The sequence below is a fragment of the Carassius gibelio genome, chromosome B5 (assembly GCF_023724105.1).
Source record: "Carassius gibelio isolate Cgi1373 ecotype wild population from Czech Republic chromosome B5, carGib1.2-hapl.c, whole genome shotgun sequence".
NCBI lineage: Eukaryota > Metazoa > Chordata > Actinopteri > Cypriniformes > Cyprinidae > Carassius > Carassius gibelio.
Window position 1 is genome coordinate 12,909,008 of NC_068400.1, and position 20,478 is coordinate 12,929,485.

A 20,478-nucleotide genomic window follows, 5' to 3' on the forward strand; every position below is an offset into this window, starting at 1 on the left:
AGGTGTGTGAAACGCACACACTCGGTTCAGTAATAATTCAGATACAGTGAACAACACTTAATATGCTCTCCTGGCTTCAGACTCTGAGTACTAAAATAACACGATCAGAATCAGATGACTCGCTGGATGACACTCCTCCAAGTCTGAATGATATCGCTGCAGGTCAGACGCAAGCTAATGAAGTAATGCAGTAGCTCTTTCAGGTACGGTGACCAGACGTCCCAAAAAATTCAGGACAGAATTAGAATGAGCCATTTTAACCTAGATTAATCCTGTTTAATATAGATTAATTTCAAGATCACAGTGAGATTAATCTAGATTAAATAAATTAATCTATGCCCACCACTAGTATTTATATATACATAATAAATATACAAAGTACACACACATATATTATGTACACAAAATATTTTATTTTGGATGTGATTAATCGCGATTAATTGCTGCCCAGCACTCATTTTTAAACAAATCAAACCACTTTTATTATTTATTTTCACACAAAATCTGTTGCTCCATCAATGTTAAATAAAAACATATATATTTTTTCTAGTAGAAGAGAGATGCACATTTTTCTTAAAGTATGCTTTCAGCCCTGTTGTGCCCTGCTTATATGAATATAAGCAGTCAGTTTAACATGGTAATTAGTGCATTTAATTATAAAAAAATATGGTTTGACAGCTGGCGACATAGGATAGAGCTTGACATTCATCCCTATAGGCAAAGCTGATCAGTGCGGTATTGACACACGCGAGCGAGTGTGTGTGTGTGTGTGTGTGTGTGTGTGTGTGTGTGTGTGTGTGTGAAAGAGAGAGAGAGAGTACCTCAGCAGGCGGTATGCCCTCAGGTGGGCGGCACTGCAGCAGCACTTCCTGTTTGAGTGACACCTCCTTCCCCAAGGGTTCCTGCTCAAAAGTCTTCCTCAAGACTGTGGAGAATGCAGACAAAGAGGTGGCTCATTTACTTACACTTCATTAGTCACCTAGAAATAGCACAGAATATTTCATGTGGTCATTTTATTCGAAAAAAAAAGAAGAAGTTTATTTCCAGGTTTAAATGGGGGGAGAAATCTGATGTTCTCTCAGACTTTTGCACTCCGCATAATAATAAGTAGCGCAGAACTTCTTATGGCACTGGATTTCATCTCATTGTGATGTTTTGTGTGCGGTTGACAGTGTGTGTGATTGGTTCTTCACACAGGTGAAGAGTACAGCTCATAGGACGTGTGAATGACGCCCATATCTCAAATATTTGCAGGTCAAAGCAAACATCTGTGCTATTCGTTCACTTTATTATCTCATAATGTTCACGTAGGGGTGTAAATATCTATTTCTCCCTGTTGGTTTGTCTCTCTCTGTATGTGTGTGAGTGAGTGGGTGTCTAACACTTGAGGTCTAATGGACAGAAGGCCAAACTCATCTCGTCTTCAGCACATCCTTCTCACACCTCATGTGTGAACCTGTGAATTGTAAATGCAGAGATGTGTGTGAATACCAATCCTCTTTCTCTCTGCTGCTTTGTGAGGATTTGATGATGAAGAATAGACTTCATATCTGTTCACTACTGACTGGCGACACATACATCGATCATTTATGAAGTATGTTGTATTTGATTTCATATTATAACAAATAATCATTTTATATTTTCCATAAAGAATACAATTTTACAGGAAAAAAAATATAATAGATATGCATATATATAATATTTCATAATATGACAAATAAAAATGTAGTGACACATAGTGATAATGTAAGCATAGACTTTACTTCTTATAGCTGATGTGCCTGTAGTTGAATTGATGATTCCCCTGAGCGCTTTCACTCCTCAACACATTGTAAAAAATATTGACATCAACACACATATATTTTTTATCTATTTCACCCTGAACCTTCAATTGTCTGCGCTGTGATTTCTCCATTCATTCGGACATAAAACACACACACACACACACGCATAAGGAAAACGTCTTCAGCCTGTCAAGCTTTTTACTGCTCTGCTCATACACACACACACACACACACACACACATTGTGCAAGTCTGTTTTCCTTCACATTACTGATGGAGGTAATAGGCAAATAAATCACGTCTCAGAGGAGGTGTGTGTCTGTGTGTGTGTGTGAGTGTGTAATGCATTCAACAGTTTTAGTGCTCTACATTGCTACAGCAACAAATCTTAAACAGCATTAATATCCCAAACAGAGCTGAAGCACACACACACACACACACACACACACACACACACCTGTATACCAGCACTCCTATTTCATTCATAATTATAATGTCTGGACTTCAGCAACGAACTGACCACAGTCCCTCAACTCATCAGATATAATGTCAAGTGCTATTTAAAGTCATTAAACTTATCCAATATACAGTCCCTCCAGAAAAAATTTGATTATGCGATCGCCTGATTTAATGCATAATCAGCCAAAGGCTGCATATTTATGCGGGATCGCATTTTTTCAAATGCGCTGCTCTTTTGCCGCATAAATTGACGATTTCATAAAGCAAAATATGCGGGGCTAGCATGATTTCATAATCCCTGTATTTTCGTTGCAAAAAACTCACATATATATTAGCAGAAAGTTGAAAAATGTTGCGTTTACTTCACACAAGTAAAGCGCCATTTTCCCCCCTATTGCAATGGGAACCTTATGAAGTGACGTAATTACGTGACGTGAACATCATCGGCAAACCCCGCGGTGAAACTTGAAGCGCGCAAATCAACCTTATTTGCCAACAAATATAAGAGCAAAGAACGCCCGAAGCAGTTTCCCAATTTGTTACATGACAGTGGAGCCAAATTATATTGCGAGAACTTGCAAAAACTGCGGTTTGATGAAATAGAGAAAAAAAGGTGATTCCCCCAACACCCCCTTCTCACTAGGCTACTAACACTATTGTAGTTTCAAGTTGATGCAACTTTACAGTTGTAAGATTGCACTTTTTTGTTACAGAACAGTACCAAAAACGTACAGTTGTAATTATATTAGCAGTATGTAAAATAATTTACGTTGCAGTAAGAGATTGCAACTTAAATATTCTGTGATTTAGTATGCTCGCTTATCATAGGAAGTAATAAGAAATTACTCTTTACATTAAGGTAGTAGCCTAGTGAGAAAAAGGTGTTGGGGGAATCACCTTTTTTTCTCTTTTTCATCAAACCGCAGTTTTTGAAAGTTCACGAAATTTCATCTCATAAAATTGCAAAAATATCCCGCATATTCCATCGCATTTTTTAAGAAAACGTGCCGCAAAATCAAAGATTTTTGCCCGCAACAATCACAAAAAAAATCTGCGTTTTTCTGGAGGGACTGAATATAACATCAATCACAATACAAGATGAACTAGTAATTAGCACTAAACAAAATGCCTAAACTAATAATTTCTCAAATATATTTAAGGTTAGTTACTAATCTCATACAATCAAAGCCACTAATATAACATCCAATATAAAATATTTAGCAACTAATGAAATATAACATCCATTCCTATATTCCAAGACTCTTAACTAATTTTTAGGTTACCAAAATAATCAAATAACATTTATTTTTGTTTAACAACACACAGTGCCTAAACGGATATGTCAAATTATACAATATTTAAGTTCACTAACTGTTCAAATATAACATTTACATTACTATACACAGTCCATAAACTAGTAATATATAAAATATTTAAAGTCACTAAACTAATCAAATATAACTAGTGTTGTCACGGTACCAAAATTTCAGTATTCGGTACCGATACCAGTGAAAATCCACGGTTCTCTGTACCAATTTCGGTAAAAAAAGAAAAACACAAAAATATACTAATTAAAAAAAAATACTTTTTAGCACTAAAAATAAAACCAATGCCATTCTTTATACTTATTTACAATTGTGTAAAGTTTTTCTACAAGTAATATAATTATGAAAAACAGTAAACAAGTTTCCCCCAAATTTTATTTGTCTTTTAATTTATGAAATTTAAACACATTTTATTTTTGTTAAATAAAGGGGATTTGCTATTAAAATTAAAACATGGAAGAAATATTGTGATTTATTTCTTTAAAAAATTAAGTTCTATAACTTTTTTTTCAACAGTAGTAGCAGTATCACATACATTTGACTAAATAATAGTAATATTTCTAGCACAATGCCTTTATGTAAAAATGAACTTTTAGGACTAATGAATGCATATTTGTCATTTTAACTGAACTTAAGACTGGTGGTGATGCTTAAGATATTTTTGGTCTTTGAGGGTTTCTGTAAAAAAAATAGTCACGTTGTCTGCGTTCAGTCAAACTGAGGCCCTGTCCACACGGAGACGGAGCTTACCCCAATCCGATCTTTTTTTTTCCTCGTCTCAAGAAATATCCGCGTCCACACGAAACCGCAAAATGATGTAGTATACATGCCAGACCAGTATGTGGCGCAGTAATTCTGCCACAGAGATACACTAAAAACAGAGAAGAAGACCTGGACTATGCTCATAAACCTTGCGCGTGGTACACAAACGAACATGGAACAATACATTTATTAATCAGTGTTAATGTTAGTTAATACAAAGACAATGGTTCAGTGTTTGTTCATGTTTTTGTTGCTTTTACGTGACGTAGAGCTGTCTGACTAGGGGGGAGACGTGGGATGATGACGTCATCGTTTCAGAAAATATACGGATTAGCCGTCGAGACGAAAATGCAAAGACGGTGTTTTCAAATTTATCCACTCTGGGACCCGGTTTCAAAAAATAGCGGTTTCACCTGATGAAAACGCCGGATCCGTGTGCGTGTCAGATACAAAATGTGTGCGTATTCACAGAAACGCATTTCCGTGTGGACGGGGCCTGATTTGCTGAAATCAAAACAGGGACGGTACAATTCAGCGCCAGCCAATGAAACTGCCATTTGCGCATTAGTTCCGCCCACTACCGGGGAAACCGATATGTCTTCTGCTTGTTCAAAAATGAACTCCATTATTTTGACAGGAGAAGACAACAAAGAATAGTTTACATATAGCATATCGATTCAGCATGGTAAGACTCTCGCTCTCTCTCTCTTTGCATGTGTGAGAAACAGCGCTATCAGTAAAGCGACGGTGAGTCGTGCGCCTTCACAAAGAGTTTACAGAGCATCAAATACAGGTGCGTTGTGTGTCCATTGAGATGAACATGGATTCATATTTCAAACAACTTTTGCGGCTTAACATTTACAGATACTGGTCCATATGGAGATTTTATTTGATTAATTTATGCTGACTGTCCATATTAAAATGTAAGTTTCATTTTCACGACTGGATTTTGAGATTCCATCCTCGTTTTCTGCTTCGCGGAAATCATAGCGCTGAACCGGGTTTGAATGGGACCTCGGTACTACAGATACTTAAAGAAACCTGGTACCGTCACATTTAAATTTTTTTAAGTACCGACTTGGTACCGAAGTACCGGGTCTTTTGACAACACTAAATATAACATATCAGTATATACCAATAAAATAAAATAAAAACTGTTAAAGTCATATTCAGGTCCTAAACTAATACTATATCAAATATAATGTAATTTAATATAATACAATTTAGTCACTAATCAAATAAAACAAATTATATACTGTCACATGACTAATCATGTATAAAATATTAAGTCACTAAACTAATCAAATATAAGACATAATAAATATACATTTTCTAAAAAGATCACATCAGACATAAAATTTTTTACATGTTAGAAAATATTTATAAAATAAAAATATTTAAAATAAATATCAATATAATATAAAATGTATAAAATAAATTTTATAACATTATTTAAAGATAACCAAAAAATTATATTATACAAAAAATTATATAAATGAATAATATATAAAATATAAAATATTAATCACTAATCTAATATCACTAATTAATCACTAAGTCACTAATCAAATATAACTACTAAAAATAATCTTACAGAAACTGCAAGCTGTACAGTTTCAATAGAAATTGACTTTTGTAATAATTCTTAAATATAAAATGAATAACATTCTTTCTAATACTGCAAAAATGTCATAAATATTCCCACACAGACCTGTGCTCAGAGCCACCTGTAGCATCTATCACAATCCAAACAAACCTTCAAAAAGTGTTATCCATATGAACCCATCACCTACAAACACACACACACACGCAGCACAACGCTTACCTGTCAGAAACGTGAATTTATTTGGGCACTAAATTTGTGTTCGGCGGTGAATCAGTGAGAGATAATCTATCATCTTGCTCAATCTTCCTGTCATGTCTGTGGCTCTCCCTGTGATAGCGGCTGTACGTCTGGGAGTGTGTTTTTGTGCGAGTGTGTTTGTATCTTGTGTGTGCTGGTGTGTGACAGGGAGAGAATATCTGCCCGGTTCAGTCACCCATAAAATAACCCAGCTGAGAGTTCCCACAATGCCCCTCTGCTCACAAAAGTATGACTGAATGAGTCAACAAACACACACAAACACCTTTGTAAATACATCAACACATCTGGGGACTTTCCATTGATAATCTGTTGTTTTTCATTTAAGCTAATTACAAAGTTCTCACTCTATACACACCTGAAACATACAACCATGATAGATGAATCTATCTATCTATCTATCTATCTATCTATCTATCTATCTATCTATCTATCTATCTATCTATCTATCTATCTATCTATCTATCTATCTATCTATCTATCTATCTATGTCTGTTTAACAGTCTACAGGTCTGTCTATCCATCTATCCACCAATTCCAAAGCTGCATTGATTTATTTAGCTCTGATCCTGAAAGCATCCAGATGAGAGGAAGTTTCTTGTGTTGTACTGCCAGTCGGCTTCAGCCTCTGTGTCTCCGTGTCTATCACACACACACACACACACAGTCAGCCCGAGACGACAGAGGGAGAGTGAAGTGCCCTTGGGCTGCACCGATAACCTGCTCCCAACTCACACACACTCAAGATGAACTGCAGGAAATTAACAAGATTAATACGACCATAAAGTGATGTCCAGACAGTCCCCAGAGTGTGTGTGTGTTTGTGTGCTCCAGACTGTCTCCTGTCAGCAGTCTCTGATCTGCATAAATGCTCCATTACCTTCAGCCCGCTTACAGACTTCCTCACAGACCGTGTATGTGTGTGTGTGTGTGTGTGTGTCAATAAACATGAAGCCAAAGTGTCTGTCAGACAGAGAAATCTCCTGCAGTCAAAGCAGACAGAGCAAAGACTCTTCTCATTAAAGCAGTGTGTGTGTGAGAGAGAGTGTGTTTATACTCACATGCGATGCGAACGTGCACCTTGCGGCTCTTGGTGGTTCCTGCAGAGCTCCAGGCGACACATTGGCACCAGTAATCTTCCAAACCAAACAACTCCTCCACCTGCTGCCGGGAGATCTCGATCCGCGCTTCCCTCACCACCAAACCTGCATACACACACACACGCATCAGACTCATGTCACCAGACGTGTGGCTATCGGCACAGCGTCTGGTCCACATTGACTGAAAACATGCACAGATTTTTGCCAAAACTACTAATCTGACTGCACATTTCAAATTAAATGTTTGTTTTTTTATGTAACTAGGCAATCCAATTAAACTATCTTTACAAGTACTTGCAAAGAAAGTGTAGCAGCGTGAGTTTTGTGAGAATCGTTGATCAAAGAAGCCTCAGGATGGCTGTGTTTGCCTTTCCTAACATATCTAAAAAATATGCCAAGAACGCTTTCTTTTCATGTTGCTAACGAAACAAGAGACAGGATTTTTGTGTAAACATTCCCGTCTCAAAGTGTTCCTCTAGCTCAAACGGCAGAGCTAGCAATCTCAAGGTCATGGGTAGTAATTGATAAACTGTACAGTTTGAATGCAATTTAAGTCAGATAGGATAAAAGTGTGTTTCAAATGCATTAAGTGTTAAATGTGCAAACCATCAGCTTCATGCCCAAACCTGATTCAATATCTGGACATCTCTGAATAAGATCATGTCTTCAAAAGATATAAAATTGCATGTAAAAAATGTCCTGAAAAATTAACGTAAAAAAAAAACACTGGCAGCTGTGTGGCTGACAGAAATTAAATACAAATATAAATAAAGAAATAAAACAAATTAACAATAAACAATGATAAAATTAAAAAAATTAATGCACCCTAATGTACATTACTGATAGCAAATTGAGGAAAAACAGATTTATGTCAAATATAATCATGTGTGTCATGTTCCTTTACTGTAAAAACCATAAATTATACAATAATTGATAGTTTTAATTAAAACTTAATTAATACCATAGTTCATTGTCCTTCGTAGATTCACAAAAATATTTTGTGATTTGACTAAATCAACATGACAACATAACGTTACAGAAGGAGTTACCATAAACTTTTTTGTCAGCTAAACCTCTAAATTAAATTAAATAAAAAATTTGATTAAATTATTAAATTTTAAAACTAAATTAAATTTAAATGCAAACCTTAAGCTTAAATTTAAAACCTTAAACTTATTTTATGTTAGCTAGTTGCTAGTTGCGAGTCACGTCCAATTCGTACGTATTTTACGAGGTGGCTTATTCGTACGTATTTGTACGACCTCACTCGTACGATTTTATATGATTTGTCTAAATCCCAGTGATGGTTAGGTTTAGGGGCGGGGTTAGGTGTAGATAATTCGTACAAATTCATACAAATTGTGCAACTTGTAAAATACGTACAATTTGGCAAAAATCGTATGAAAGTGAAAGTCTTATGAAAGTGAAGTGACATTCAGCCAAGTATGGTGACCCATACTCAGAATTTGTGCTCTGCATTTAACCCATCCGAAATGCACACACACAGAGCAGTGAACACACACACACTGTGAGCACACACCCGGAGCAGTGAATGAGCAGTATGAATTTGTACGAATAAGCCACCTCGTGAAAAATGTACGATTTGCTGTGAGATCGGGTTGGCCATTTCATACAGTCGATTGATGAATAATATGAGGCAGAGCAACAGCATATAGCGTGAAGGAACCTAGAAAATGTCCTTAAAATTCAAACTATGAGGCAAAACGCCCGTTTGAGATTGTGTCTCATATTTACATCACATAGTTAAGAAATATCACACGAGAAGTAGGCTAAGTGCAATATCACAGAGTGCAAATGTGATACTCATCTTATACAACAGTTATTTTTGTTACATTTTGCCAAACAAAATATAAAGACAAATCAACTGTTCATCCCCGAGCAATCCACAGCACCATTTTATTTCTTAATCCATGTTTTGAACAAATTTGGTGAACCATTTGGCACAGTTGGCCATAGTCGTGTTGGCTTTGAAGTGCCGCTGCACAGACCGATCGAAGTATAACATAACAGTACCGCGAGAGCGATTCAAAAAAAAAAAGGAGTCACCTGCTCTCTAAAGCTCTTGTGGTTCTTTGATATCACACATACCGATCGGTCTGATGATGATGATCTGCTTCAAGTCGAACAAGACTAATGATTCAATGAACCACTCATAAAGAACCATTTACTTCACTCCTGAATGAATCATCCATTTGAACGAATCAAACAAATGAATAAATGACTCGATGACTTAATCATTAAGAAATTACCACCACCTACTGGCAGGTTTAGTTTATTATTTAGAGTATCATTTCATTAAAGAAATAATTCAATATTATCTTAGTAATAATGATAAAATTAAGAAAATAAATTATTAAAGTTATAGTTCACCCAACCAAAAATGACAATTATTTCATCATTTACTCATATTTAAGAGTATATGTAATAAATTTTATCATCTCTGTTTGATGCTTTGCACAACAATGACTTTAAATTATATTTTCAGAGAAATTTCTCCAAATTTGATGTGCGCTTTATTAGATTACATGATGTGGTGATTAATTAATTAATTATTAATCGCTTACCACCCCTAATATATATATAAACAAACTATAATAGTGTATATATATGTGATACTAAAATAACACTGTTGCTTATTCAAGAACATTTCCCTCATATTGTCCAAGTCTGTATGACCGTGAAACACAACAACACGATGCTGTACAATGTTATGCACAATGTTCACACGTAATTGCACAAATCAGGCCTGTCATTTTGATAAAGCTGTTGACATTTTTGTGTGCAAAGTTCCTCACATGCCCCATGAACAGATTCTGAGGCTACATCTGTCTCAGTGCCGATCACACCGATGTCGCATGATGTTTTTATATATATTTTAGTGCTCTGCCAGCAGACAGCACTGCACTTCTGTTGTACATGTATAAATAACGAACCCCCAGTGTCTCCATGACATATTCCCTGATAGAAATCAATAGTTCACACTTAACCTCTGTGTTTATTTGTTTAGTGCAGTGCGTGTTTGTGTTTATGGCAGCATTTGGTGCAGAATGCTGGATGTGAACGGCAGAAACCTGTAGCCTTGAACAGAAAGAGTGAGGTGAAAACACACACATTTACACACATGAATGTTTTAACAAACATCACTCATGGTCAAGCAAATATGAAGCTAGTCTTGCGTAGCCAGACCTTCAGAATGATGGTTGAAGATCTGGAATCCATGGCAGCTTTCATTGGCCAAGCCCCGCCCATGAAGCCATTTGACTGACATGTCAAACAACCAATCACAGTTTCTTTTCAGTGTCACGTTTCGGTCGTGGAAATGTTGCCACAATATAAGACCGTTTTCTAAAACTCTCAGATGTATTTTAAAGATTATATGCAGCGAACGTGAAATATTTCACATACTTTTGAGAAATCATAAGCGTGTGTCATCACAGTTGTAAACACGACAGCTTTCTTCTTTCATGACGGGGTTTTGAGTCAAGGCATTTTTGTTTCCAGTTAGAACATTAAAGAACATGACACACGTCTCCTGGAAATCCTGTATAATACAACCAATCCAATGACGACTTCAAAACTCCTGAAGTGTTTCCACTTTTGTGTGCTGTATGCATCAGAGCACGATGCACACAGGATGAGGTGAAGAATACATTCAAGAATTAAGTGCAGTGAGTGAAACAACAGTAATATCAATAGACCAATGTTAAGTCTGTTGGATTCTTTTTTTTTACTGTTTGTATTATCTGATCACTCAGTAAAGAAGCAGCACACCTCTCCTCAATAACACGTGATTTGAGGAATCATTCACGTCTGAAGCACAATCACTGCAGGACAACACACACTGAACCTTAACATTTATTGTTTTTATTTTCAAAGCGCTATGAGCACAAGCAATAATACTGGCACCTTAAAAACACCTCTTACAATGACTGCTGGTTGAATATCAATACAGCGCTGCCTTGCAAGCATAAAAACACACAAAGCATGTAAAAGCACACGTACATAAACACAGGCAGAAAATCAATGCAAACACACACATTTTTGTTTTGGATTATAGTGAATATGAGTTGGGATTTTCTCTTTGGGCCATCTGTCAAGAACAGACAAGAATCTGGATCAATGAAGACTGTTCAAAGGTTTTGGATCAGTAAGATTGTTTTATTATTTTTCTTAAGAAATAAATTGTTTTATTCAGCTAGGATGAAACAAATAGTTCAAAGTTGACAGTAAAGACATTTATAATCTATAACGAAAGATTTATATTTCAAATAAATCCTGTTCTTTTGAAATGTGCTATTCATCCAAAAATCCTGAAAAAAAATGTATTATGCTTTCCACAAAAAAAAGCAGCACAACTGTTTTCAACAATGTTAATAACATAAATGTTTCTTAAGCAGCAAATCAGCATGAATGATTTCTGAAGGATCATGTGTCACTGAAGTCTTTGAGTGCTGATTCAACTTTCTATCACAGGAATAAATTCTATATATATAAAAAAAAAAATTGAAAACTACGGAGCCCCACACATGGCATGCAGGAAAAAAAAAATAGGAGGCTAAATTATGTACATGATTTATAAATCGAGGGAACAAATTAGTAAATCGTGCACACAATTGAATTGTTTTTTCTTGCATGAGTGAGGAGCTCCGTAGAAAAATATATCACAATAGTATTAGTTTTTAGTTTTTTTGTTTTTTACCGTATTTTTGATCAAATAAATGCAACCTTAGTGAGATCTATTTCAAAAGCATCAAAAACCAACCCCAAACTTTTGAATGATAGTTTATATTTTCAATTAGAGAGCGTTAAGACTAAGACATTTAAATACAATCCTAGATTTCAAATTGAGTTGCATAAAAGTATCTGGAGTCAGTAAATTAGATTTTTGTGCATCAGTTTAAACAATCATTTCCAATGAATCAAGTGATTCAAGAATTAATTTCTAAACTGTAAAAAATAAGTTGCTGCCAATCAACTTAACTGTTTAAGTAAATTCAACTTAAATCACATTAAACTGGCTTTAAAAATAAGTTGAAGCTTGTACAACATAAATTAAAGTTGAAAATCGCTGTAGTTATTTTGAGGAGTTACAGTAATGTAAATTAGTGTAAAGTAAAACTGTAAAGTAAACTCAAAATTGCGAGACAAGAAGTCGCAATTCTGAGAAATAAAGTCAGAACTGTGAGATACAAAATCAGTTTATATCTAGTAATTCTGACTTTATAACATGAAATTGTAAGTTATATATAAGCTCGCAATTCAGAGAAAAAAGTCAGAATGACGAGTTTTTATCTCACAATTGGGACTGTATATCTTTCGATTCTGACTTTATAACTCACAATTGTGAGTTTATATCATGCAATTCTGTGAAAAGTCAGAATTGTAAGATAAAAGTAGAAACAACTTTTTTTTTTTTTTTGAAAAACTGGCTTCCAGATTTTTCATATCTTAAAATATTAGATGAATTATTAGAAATTTTCTGAAAGCTGTTCTTTTGTGTAAATATATTAAGAGATCTGTTTAAACGAGGCCCTCTGAGACGAAGACCACAGCAGGAAAGAGTCTTTCTGACTGAACCAGATAATGAGGCTCAATCTGAATCTTCTGTACAATTTAGACACACAAACCATTCATCGCGCACACCGTGAGCCAATTACACACCAGCTTTCATGACAAGGAACAGATTTAACCTTGTTTACTCACAATCGCCAAAACGAACAATGAAATTGATTCATAACTATATTACACCATCCCAAATAGAGACAGATATCGATGCCAGAGGGAGCCCGCGGCCGGTGAACAAAAACAGACCTCTGACAGAAATCTAATTAAAAGCATAAACTATATCTCTCTCGCTCTCTAAATCTCTTTCTCTCTCACACGCACTATAATCTTTTATGATAAACATTACAGTGGCACATTAAAGTTCAATGACGGTGTTTAGAGCAGTCAGCTCTGTTTCGGTGGCCCGTAATAACTCCACGCTCTGACCCCGAGTAATATCCGAGGTGTGATTATGACAGTAAAGTTTCCACCGCAGAGATATTAGAGCAGAATTACTGCGGCGGGTTGATATCAAAGATCCATTAGAGTCATTAGCTCAATAGGAGCTTGTTAACCTCTGCGTAATGAATTGAGCTCTTTGCTCGCCCACACAGAGAGCGGCTCGTGTCGGTTTCTCTTTCGGTGAGGTGACTGTGCTTCAGCCTTGGCCAAAACATGCTATTTTCATTCTGAATGATCGAACATTAGTGGAGGGCTGCTATAGTTTCCCAACCTTGAAATGCACGGCAGTGCTTCTGTCTTCTGCAGCAAACATTGGGCCTAGAACACATGCAGATATGTGAGAGAAAACCCTTAGTTTCATTTTAAAAGAGTTGCATGCTATAGGAGAAAGATTGCCCTAAACTGTCTATAGCTATACTATAGCTAGATTTCTCATTCAGCCTGGAGTCAGCCAATTATTATTTTTATTCAGAAAGGATGCATTAAATTGATCAATATTGTAAATTGTAATTCGAAGACTGGAATAATAATGCTGAAAATTCAATAATAAATTGAATTTTACAATCTATTACAATAGAAAACACAGTCATTTAAAAATGTAATAATAGTTCACAATATTACTGATTTTACTGTATTTTTTAACAAATAAATGCAGCCTTGGTGAGCAGAAGTTATTTCTTTAAACATTAAAAAGTCTTACAATCCCCAAACTGCTGAATGTAGTAGTAGATAATAAAATTTTTAATTTATGTTGCATTATCACTTATTCATCTTCCTAAATATACCAAAGCTTTAACCAATATGCCAGTGCCCATACGGTTTATTACTGCACATTCAAATTTCCTTCTATGAAACTTTTTGAAAGTGGGAAGAAATTACTTGGTGCACATTTAACCTATGAATTGTAGCATATTAGCTTTTGACTATCATCAAAAGTGGACCTAGATCACTCACTGTTCTTGTCTTGTACTCTGTGTTCTGTTCTCGCAGTGTGAAAAGACATTTATGTATTTGGCATATGCTTTGACTTTGCATTGAAGGTATACATACAGTTCATGCATTCCCTGGGAACTGAACCCATGACAATGGCATTGCTAATACTATGTGATACTGTTTGAGCTACAGAATCGTGACAGAAAAAGACAACAGACACTGTCATTTACTGAACAACACTCTTAAAAACCAGAGCAATGCCACAAAGCAACAATTTTTGGTTCTTAAAAGAACCGTTTAGTGAAAGGTTTTTGTTAGTGTGAAGCACCTTTAAACAGAACCTACTGTGCAATGGAAATGCATGTTAAAGATTCTTCATGAACCCATAAAACATCTTTATCATTAAGCAGTGCGTATCTTATCTAATTATTTCACTTGGAATCTTGCTTCTCTAGTATCTTCTGGATGACATTAACTTTGCAACACAGACACAGTTATTGAACTGAACTGAATCAACATTAAACTGACCTGAGCTAAATAATAACTCTACTCTAGATTAGTATTTGTAGCTACTTATACACAAAAATAATACGTATAGAATTCACTTGAAAACTATTTTCACTGAGAAATGGTTAGCAAACTTGAATCTGAAACACTGAACTTGTCTCATAATTGATAAACTTTGCAACACAGACAGTTTTTGAACTAAATTGATCTAAATACTGGCAAAACTGTCATGTGTAGAGCTTCTTTACAGCTGAAACTTTCAGTGTCATAACTACTTAATTTTACAGCATCAACAATTTTCCAGTTTATTAATGTGTATAAGTAATCTAAAAAAGAGAAATAATAACTTCCTAATTTCAGAATTCAGACTTTTTTTTTTAAATCACTCACAGCTCTGACGTTTTTCCTCACAGTTCTGAAAAAATGCACAATATAAACTCTTTACTCTTTATAAATTGCAAGACAGAATCATTGACTTATGCAATAGAAAAAAAAGTCAGAATTGCAAGATATATAAACTGAATTGTGATATTAAAAGGTGTAATATTTGTATTTTTTTTTTATTCTATGGAAGAAAAAGCTTCCATATGTATTCACATGGAGCGGTCAGTTAAAGAGGATGGTCATGTCTCTGGTCACACTTAGTGTTAACTTTACTCCCTGTGTGGCAGTCATATAAAGAAGCCTTCATAAAAAAGCTTTCATAACATTACATAAATAATACACAAACCTGTAGATGTCAGGAAGGGGTTTATCTATCTCTCTAGCAGCACCTTTAGCAATGAAAACCATGAATGAAGTAGGGCTATCACATTTTTATTGCTCTGTAATGTTTCCGACCCATAAAGGAGAGTGACGGTGTGTGTGTGTGTGACTGACCCGACGTCTCGTCCACCCGCTCCTCTATGGTGTGCTCTCTCTGATGGACCCACTCTCCGTTGCATTTGAAGTAGATCTGAGCGGCAGGCGTGGCCGTGCAGTAGAGATTGACAGCTTTGTTCTTGATGATGTAAGCGTCCTCCGGCTCCAGCAGGAAGTGTGGGAGGGGCTCCGGAGGGTCGCTGGGGAAGGTCTCCGGCAGCTCACCCAACCCCAACAGGAAGTCATCATCACCTGGGAAAAAAACACAGACAACATGAAGCCCCAGGAAGTGAGTGAGGAACGCTGCTTTTTCATGCGCTTCACGATTTCAATTAGATTACAGGTTTGCAAATCATCAATTCCAACAAGAGTGCAGTTAGATTTTCAAAAGAAATGAATACTTTGATTTAGCATAGATATATGAAAGTGATCATTTTAATTTACATTTTGAAATATATTACAACAAAAAAATATATTTCCAAAATTGCAATGATATTTCACAATAATAATAATAATCAAAAGGGATATTTAAATTTACACTATAAAAGTAGGTTACAATATGTAACAGCTATTTTAAATTGTACAAATTTATCGTAATATTACTGATCCAAAGTGATATTTTAATTTATTTTTTAAAATATATAACATGAACATACATTAACATATAACATAAAAGTAATTTTAATTTGCAATCATATATTTTACAATACAACTACTCAAAATTGATATTTTGATTTATATTTTAAAATATATTACAATATAAAACTTTTTTTTATTGTAATAGAATTTCTATTAATAATAAAATAATTATTAACAGTTATTTTAAACTGCAATACAATTTATTTTGATTGGTGATGCACATTTAAAAACACTGTATAAAATGAGCATAAATTAATTTTACAATAGATAATATCTCTCAATACCACAGAATAAAATTTGCAACAGAAATCCCCATTACGCCAATGTATTCACAAATGTCAGTTTTCTCAGAGCCTCTTGTACTGTAATTTGTGTCTGCTGAGCTCATTTGGGGTCCGGAGAGGCTTCACATGCAGAAACTGGTGCAGGCCTGTTTTTGGGTCTCATTATGAAACAGGATCTCACAGTTATCTCTAACTGATCCCTGGTTAATGGAGTAACTGCTGCTTATTTTTAGCTCAAGTTCAAATAAACATGACATCGTGGGATCTCTGACGCTCTTCCTTACACTCCCTCAAAATTCAGCATCTCTGAACAGACAAAACAACAAACATGTTAAAAATGTAAAAAATAATGAACGAACGAATGAATGAATTAATTAATATTAGAATGAACAAAAATCAATGAACATATGAATGAATGAATGAATGAATGAATCAAAAGCTAATCAATCAAGGAGCACACAAATGAACAAATACGCTAATGAATGAACATGACTAAATAAATGCACAGAAAAAGAGAAGCATGAATGAATGGATGAATCAATCAATAGACTAAAGAATAAAAAAAAACAATTAGACACAGAACACAATAAAAACCAAAACAGTAATGAATGAACAGATGAACATGACAAAAAAACAAAACAAACAAAGAACAAACATTTGTTTTAGTAATCAAAGAACAATTAAAGATATGACCAACTAATGAAAGAAACAACTGATGAATAAATTTAACTAATAAACTAATAATCAAAACCAAAGGACTTTTGAACAAACTCTTCAAACTAATGAACCAAAGAGAACAGAAAAACAACAAATGAACATAACAACAAATAAACTAATGAATGAACAAATGAGCATGACTCAATTCACGAATGAACAGACGAAAGAAGAAACATGAATTACAAACTAATGAAACGCATGAAACAAATAAAAACTTGAATAAACTAATGAATGAATGAATTAATAAAATATACTAACTAATGAATGGAAGAATCAACCAACAAACTAATGAATCAGACATAAACAGACAAGAGAACAGCACAGCAGGTAAACCAATGAATGAACCGACGAAAGAACCCACCAAAATAATAAATTAATAAATGAACAAATAAATTCAACTAATGAAAGAATGAACAAATGACAGAATAAATGAATGAACAAAAAAATGGTTGAACTGATGGACCGATCAGTTAAAATAACTCCTGTTTATGTCTGTACACTCATGAAATTAAAGGTGCTTACAAGGTTCTTCACATAAAAACTATTTATGGTTCCACAGAGAACCATTCAGTCAAAGGTTCTTTAAAGAAGCATCTCTTTCTCACCTTTTTATAATCTGAAGAACCTTCTTTTGCCACAAAGAAGCTTTTGTGAAATGGAAAGGTTCTTCAGATGTTAAAGAAACCATTTAGACAACAAAGGTTCTTCTATGGCATTGTGAAGCACCTTTATTTTTAAGAGTGTAGTGCAATTTCACTTCCTGCATAAATGCAGAGATCTTCAATATTACACAGACACACACATGCACATAATGGATTGATCGTAACCAAGGACGCATCGATCTCTGGACTCATCAATACATATACCGGATGCTAACATTACACTAACACACACATGGCACGAGCGTCAGATTATTATTGAATGCCTCCATTAGATGCCTGCTGACCCGTCTGATGGCACGCAGTCCGGCTCATAACTCTTCTCTGACTGTCTCTCACACACACAGAGCTGCTTTCACCTCAAATTAACTCTCTGTAGGGTACATTACCTTCCATTAATGGGTCACGGCACAGCCATGCTATCTAGTGACGGGTCGAGGGTCGCATCTGTTTTGTTTGGGTCTGTGTCATGTTTGCAGATGTTATTATGAGACAAATGATCGGAGATGACTCAGTTATTTGAATCCCAGATTAATCTAATACACACAAACAGTCTCTCTGTTATTTACTCTATTAAAACACACAAACAAAACTGATACTCTTCAAATAAAAGGCCTGAAACCTATGTAAAGTAGGGATGGGAATCTTTAGGCATCTCACGATCCGGTGCGATTCAATTCTGGGAATCATGACTCAATCCTAAAATAATTCTTAACCTTCTTTTCTTTTTCTTATTAATTCATGGGTTCATTGCATACCAAATGTAAACTATTAAGCATATATGTTTAGTTATAAATATATAACTACATATAGCTTTAAAACAAACGCCAACTGACTCATTTTTAAACAGAAATGGATGAATGAACAAATGAATAAATATGTGAATTAACAAAAATCAATAAACACATGAATAAATAGATTAATCAATCAATGAGTAATTAATGAAAGAACACAGTAATAGACACATAAACAGGAAAAGTAATACACTAACAAACAATTAAACTAGATGGATAAACAAAAAAGAATAAACATATGAATTATAAAATAATGAATGAATTTATAAACATATTAACAGACTAATGAATTAATAAAAAATGGTGAAAAAACAATTTAAACACAAAGGAATGAATCTTCAAACAAATTAATAATCAAGAAGGAATAAATCTACAAATGAATGAACAAAAGAATAATGGAATTAATCTACAATTTAATGAACAAACAAGAATGTCTGAATCTACGAAGAAGTGAACAAAAGAACAATGATGGAACAAATCTATGAACAAACAAACAAACAAACAAACAAGAAATGAAGGAGTTAATCTGCAAACTAATGATCAAACCAGAATTAAGATGATCACGTAAACAAACAAGAATAAATGAGTGAATCTATGAATCAACAAACACACAAAAATGAAGGGATGAATCTACGAACGAATGAACAAACAAACAAGCAAGAATAAAGGCATGAATGTGTGAATAAATGAACAAATAACTGAACAAGAATGAAGGAATGAATCTACTATTGAATGAACAAACAAGAATAAATGAATGAAACTACGAATGAACAAACAAACAATAATGAAAGAACAAATCTATGAACAAATGTACAAACGATCTAATGAACAAAACTAAAGAACAAACAAGAAAAGATCCATCTATGATTGCATGAACAAACAAGAATACATGAGTGAATCTATGCAAAAGCAAACAAACTAGAATGAAGGAATGAATCTAAGAATAAATGAAAGAACTAAGGAATGAACAAATGAATGAATGCATGAAATGAATTAATATGTGAATTAACAAAAAGCATTAATTCAGAAAGCTTAACACACAGTCTAAGCACTCGTTTCTAGTTTTTAGAATCGAAGCACAATTAAATTTTTTTCCTTCCACCCCTAAAATAATGTATGTAAAGATCAGAGAGAAGGTGGAAAATCGTTGTGGAAAACTGAATTATACTAACATTAGACTAACATTATAAGGGACAAATGAAATTCTCCCGAAGTGCAGAGTAAAGGCCATTGCACATTTCTGTCCGAAATTTTCGCAAGTTGAAAGATAAATTCCACCTCACGTTGTGTCAATCACGTTTACACCCTGACTCCGAAACTTTCGTCCGTCACCAAAAAATTCTGATCACGTAACATGCATTGTGATATGAAAGAATGACGAATACAAAAAAAAAAACCTATGCGAAAATTTCGGACTAGTGTGCAAGTGCCTTGAGTCATCTGAAAGCTCTCTGTTTCTCTGGCTGTTCTCCAGTGCTATTCTCACCGTCTCTCCTCTCAGATGCCAGAGGGTCCAGCGCTGGTTCAGATGATTAACTCTCTTAATAATGGGGCTTAAAGACCAAGCTGGGACCTTTCACACGACGAGAGCACGAGCGGGATAACGTTTATTAGCTTAACCTTCCGGCGTGTGTGAGTGTATTATTGATGAACAGTGAATGGTCCACTACTGCAGAAATATTCCAGGTTAAATACAACTTAACCTCTATCGATGGCATCAGAGACATGCCGCCAGCTACTACAGCAAATAATCCCTCCATCTGTAAA

General features: G+C 34.8%; 1 protein-coding gene across 1 annotated transcript in view; it reads right to left on the reverse strand.

Annotated features, from left to right (window-relative positions):
* LOC127957790 (netrin receptor UNC5C-like) overlaps positions 1-20,478 on the reverse strand; it is a 145,549-nt gene that overhangs the window by 70,793 nt on the left and 54,278 nt on the right. The window contains exons 2-4 of the mRNA XM_052556464.1: positions 15,637-15,870; positions 7,252-7,395; positions 822-925 (exon numbers count right to left, since the gene is read on the reverse strand). Of these exons, the coding sequence (XP_052412424.1) occupies positions 822-925; positions 7,252-7,395; positions 15,637-15,870 (482 nt within the window). The remainder of the gene's footprint in view (positions 1-821; positions 926-7,251; positions 7,396-15,636; positions 15,871-20,478) is intronic.